Below are 1,966 nucleotides of genomic sequence, written 5' to 3'. Positions count from 1 at the left end.
AAATCTTACACATAACAGATAATGATCTGGGCCGGTGGCTTGTGTTCATGCAGGGAACACAAGGGCATCCTTCATGAAAGCATTATCCTAAAAAGCACAAATAACACCAGTAAAGAATACCTATTATTTTCCTTCTGACTTATGGTAGATGCCAAATAGTATGATTTATGCATTCAATACTCACTGGAGAGTAGGCTAGAGGATTGTGGCAATAACATGCATGTTGGCAGTGTACATGTCTTTGCCCTGTGAGAGTAAAAGGAAAACTTAAGCAGACTACCACTTGCCATTCAAATATGAAATGAAGAAACTCTCTAAAAAGTCTCAAATAAACTACAGCTGATATAAAATAATGTGAAAAATGTTTTATACATGTGCTCAAACCTCTTCATAGACGAGTTTCATGCAGGCATTTCCCATCTACAAGAGAAACAATCAAAATAGCTAGCACACACACAAAAGTCTAAGCTCTTTAAACAAAGAAAACGAATAGCATAACGTTACATGCAAATGTTACTACTTGCATCTACCTGACCGTCAATAAGTACATTTATAGACATTTTTAGACTTTAATACGACTATAGACATTTATATCTATTAATATATTAAAATTAATTGACATCGACTCTTAGCTAATCATTTAACTATAAATGTTGCAACGTTGCACATTTGCTGAACAAGAATAACTTTAGCGATTATTTAACATACCTCTTATTCGTGTCGCTTCTGTTCTGATGGCTCATACTGTACAGCCTCCCCCTACTGGACGCATCAGGAACAACAGGGGCGTAAAACTGCCTGCTCCAGGCCTGCAGCCTCCCCCTGCTCATTATAACACATCTTTTGACTCCATTCACAGAAAATCTTTTAAATCACAACGACTTTTCAGCTTTCCCTAAGTTTTGGATCAAACGCTTTATTATTATTATTATTATTATTATTATTATTATTATTATTCATACATCATTAATACATAACATGTGCACACCACAAACAGTATGCATACTGTATTAGAGCGCCATCTAGTGACATATCTAGGAATTCAACATTCAAAGAATTCTGAAACACAAACCAATACAGCTGCTTTAGGATCTTTTTGCTAAGTAAAAAAACAAACAAACTACATAACATGAAAACTGTGAATATATGACTATGTATGATGAACAACAGATGTAATCTAGACTTTTAATCACATAAACATTGATACAAATGCAATACAAACATGGTAAACCAAAGTTCAAACATGCTGCCTTGATATTTAAAAAAAAAAAAAAAGTTTTCCAAAACTGAACAATGAAGATCTTTATACTCACAAGTGATAGTAACATTAAAGCTCTTAATGGTGTCAGTACTGCTGCTGTTTCTGCTGCTGGTGATCTGTAGTTTATAGAGTCCAGAGTCTGTGGTTGTGATGTTCATGATGGTCAGAGATCCAGTCTGATGATCCAGCTTCAGTCTGTCTCTGAATCTCTCAGTGCCATTTTTACACTAAACATCAGTACAGACATATCTGAGATCTCCACTGATTTTAGCAATGTGAGTGTCATTACAAAACCATCGAATCTCTTCTGTATCAACACCAAAAACAAATGAACAGATCATTTTAAATCACTTCACGGATAATAATAAAAATAATAAAGTTCTGGACTCCTTTTTAATGGTTAAAATAAATTGTATTAATCAAAAAGCATGTCTAATTAATTAAAATCATGAAACTTAAACAATTTAATATCAATTTATTAAAAGTTTAACAAATATTACGTTAAGGGCCCTATGACATGTTTCATTTTTTCCAACCTTATGTTTTATTGTTACCAAATTCTGTTTTAGCATGTCTAATTATAAAGCATAAAACAAGTTTCATTTATTCTTACAATAGCCTTATGATTTTTCTGCTCAGAAATTCTGTATTGTATATTTACATTTTGTTTTAAGGCATAAAACATTCATTTAATCTATCTTTTAA

The 1,966-nt window shown here is 32.6% G+C and overlaps 1 protein-coding gene and 1 long non-coding RNA gene across 2 annotated transcripts in view; both read right to left on the bottom strand.

Moving 5' to 3' along the window:
• Window positions 1-9: 9 nt before the first annotated feature.
• Window positions 10-796, bottom strand: LOC107707355 (uncharacterized). Its single transcript, XR_001636249.1, has 4 exons — window positions 709-796; window positions 385-420; window positions 185-246; window positions 10-87 (listed from the first exon to the last, which is right to left on the bottom strand). It is a non-coding gene; the product is annotated as an uncharacterized LOC107707355 (long non-coding RNA).
• A 289-nt stretch (window positions 797-1,085) lies between these two features.
• LOC107707338 (uncharacterized) overlaps window positions 1,086-1,966 on the bottom strand; it is an 18,527-nt gene continuing 17,646 nt past the window's right edge. Inside the window, exons 4-5 of the mRNA XM_016511327.1 lie at window positions 1,314-1,468; window positions 1,086-1,099 (exon numbers count right to left, since the gene is read on the bottom strand). Of these exons, the coding sequence (XP_016366813.1) occupies window positions 1,086-1,099; window positions 1,314-1,468 (169 nt within the window). The remainder of the gene's footprint in view (window positions 1,100-1,313; window positions 1,469-1,966) is intronic.

Source organism: Sinocyclocheilus rhinocerous, unplaced genomic scaffold (assembly GCF_001515625.1).
Source record: "Sinocyclocheilus rhinocerous isolate Xijiao unplaced genomic scaffold, SAMN03320098_v1.1 scaffold1316, whole genome shotgun sequence".
NCBI classification, from domain to species: Eukaryota; Metazoa; Chordata; class Actinopteri; order Cypriniformes; family Cyprinidae; genus Sinocyclocheilus; species Sinocyclocheilus rhinocerous.
Note: the sequence above shows the minus strand (reverse complement) of the source record. Positions and strands in the feature narration are given on the sequence as shown.